At 48.4% G+C, this 1,435-nt stretch overlaps 2 protein-coding genes across 2 annotated transcripts in view; both read left to right on the plus strand.

Moving 5' to 3' along the window:
• Window positions 1-82: 82 nt before the first annotated feature.
• On the plus strand, window positions 83-857 carry Pmar_PMAR020142 (26S proteasome non-ATPase regulatory subunit, putative; the record flags this gene model as incomplete). Its single annotated transcript, XM_002777587.1, has 6 exons — window positions 83-215; window positions 259-348; window positions 389-469; window positions 512-619; window positions 659-768; window positions 808-857. Coding segments are annotated over 6 exons (572 nt in total), but the record flags the coding sequence as incomplete, so codon positions are not given.
• A 510-nt stretch (window positions 858-1,367) lies between these two features.
• The window catches only part of Pmar_PMAR020143 (hypothetical protein), a gene marked incomplete at both ends in the record, with an annotated part of 377 nt that continues 309 nt past the window's right edge, over window positions 1,368-1,435 (plus strand). Inside the window, one exon of the mRNA XM_002777588.1 lies at window positions 1,368-1,435. This exon is cut by the window's right edge and continues 4 nt beyond it. Coding sequence (XP_002777634.1) covers window positions 1,368-1,435 — 68 coding nt within the window.

The following is a 1,435-nucleotide window of genomic DNA, read 5'->3' on the forward strand; positions in this document are numbered from 1 at the left end:
AAGTTCTTGGCTAGTGAAGTAGTACGAATACAGGGTCCAGAAGGGTTGAACTACTGCGAGAAACCGTATTTTAGGAGGTAAGTTTCCGTATCGGTCCGCACTGTGATTTCCGGTCACAGCGCTCTGTGGGAGGGCACATGGAAGAACCACGAAGCTACAGTGAGATATCTCATTGACAAAGGAGCTAATGTTAACTTCAAGGATAAGGCCGGACGGTAATAGCAGTGGATCATTTCAGCCGGAGTGGGTTCATGGTAGTACACCGTTACACGAGGCATCGCGATATGGTCATACTACTCTAGTGGAGCTCCTAGTGGACCACAAGGCCGACATTGACTCCTTGGATGGGTGAGTTCAGCGGTTTATGGCCCTCTCAGTTGCCCCTTAGGGCCGGCGAATCCCCATTGGCACAAGCAGTAAGCTGTTGTCGGCATGATGTAGTGGCGTTGTTAACGGCCAGGGGCGCTAAGTGAGTGCGGGTGGGGTTGGATTTGGATAGTTGCTCGTGTAGGTTGCATATCACAGACTCGCAGGGCATCACAGTGCAGCACTTAGCGGCTTTTGCTGGGGAGCCCCAAATGGCCGATTGGCTCTACTATAGAGGGGCTTGGAAGAATAGGTAGAGTAATTTGATAACGCGAAAGGAAGGCAGTAGTAGGTACGCTGTAGAGCACATCGATAACAAGGAGGAGAAGGATGCGAATGCCGAGGAGGGAAATATGGTGGCGGCTATCGTTCCCTATACACAAGGCTCTGAGGCTGTCCAGGGTAAGTGGTTTTGCATGGGGAATTTGAGACTGCTCTCAGAAGGAGATCACGAAGAAGTGAATGAGGGCGATGGAGAGACGGAGAGTTAATGGCGACGAATTTGTCATGCATCAACGCTTATCAACGATGTTCATTGAAAGCAGTCTTGAGTTAGATTCCCCAGGTGGCGAAATATAGTCAGTGTTGAAATATATGTTCGCTTTCCTCAGCTGAGTTCAGGAGTTTCCTCACCTCTTATACAAGTTTGCATACGAATTCGGGTAGGAGTGTGCGGAAACCAATGAATATTTCCTCAAAATTTCGTGCGCATTTTCACACACCAGATATAGTTGATAAATTTGTAATGGCAGACGACGCAGTGGATCTCGACTACTCCTTCCTGTCGTACCTTACAGGGGCCCTTATAATGCTGGTGTTTGTAGTGGCCCCCATAGCAGCTATGGTGAGCTCAGTAGGTTGCGCCGTTGCAAGAGCTCCTTGTCAGGCGATGAAGAACAAGAACACAGTGCTAGCTTTGTGGCGGAGGCGATCATAGACACACTATTGTTATGGGATATATGATTTCCTCGGAGCCCATATCTTCTTTAGTTGTCAATGTGATGTTTTCCTCGGTGACCTTAGATAAGTCTACCTCACCATCAAAACTGCATGCAATTTTGAATAGCAG

The sequence above is a fragment of the Perkinsus marinus genome (assembly GCF_000006405.1).
Source record: "Perkinsus marinus ATCC 50983 genomic scaffold scf_1104296951416, whole genome shotgun sequence".
In the NCBI taxonomy this organism is placed as follows: Eukaryota; Perkinsozoa; order Perkinsida; family Perkinsidae; genus Perkinsus; species Perkinsus marinus.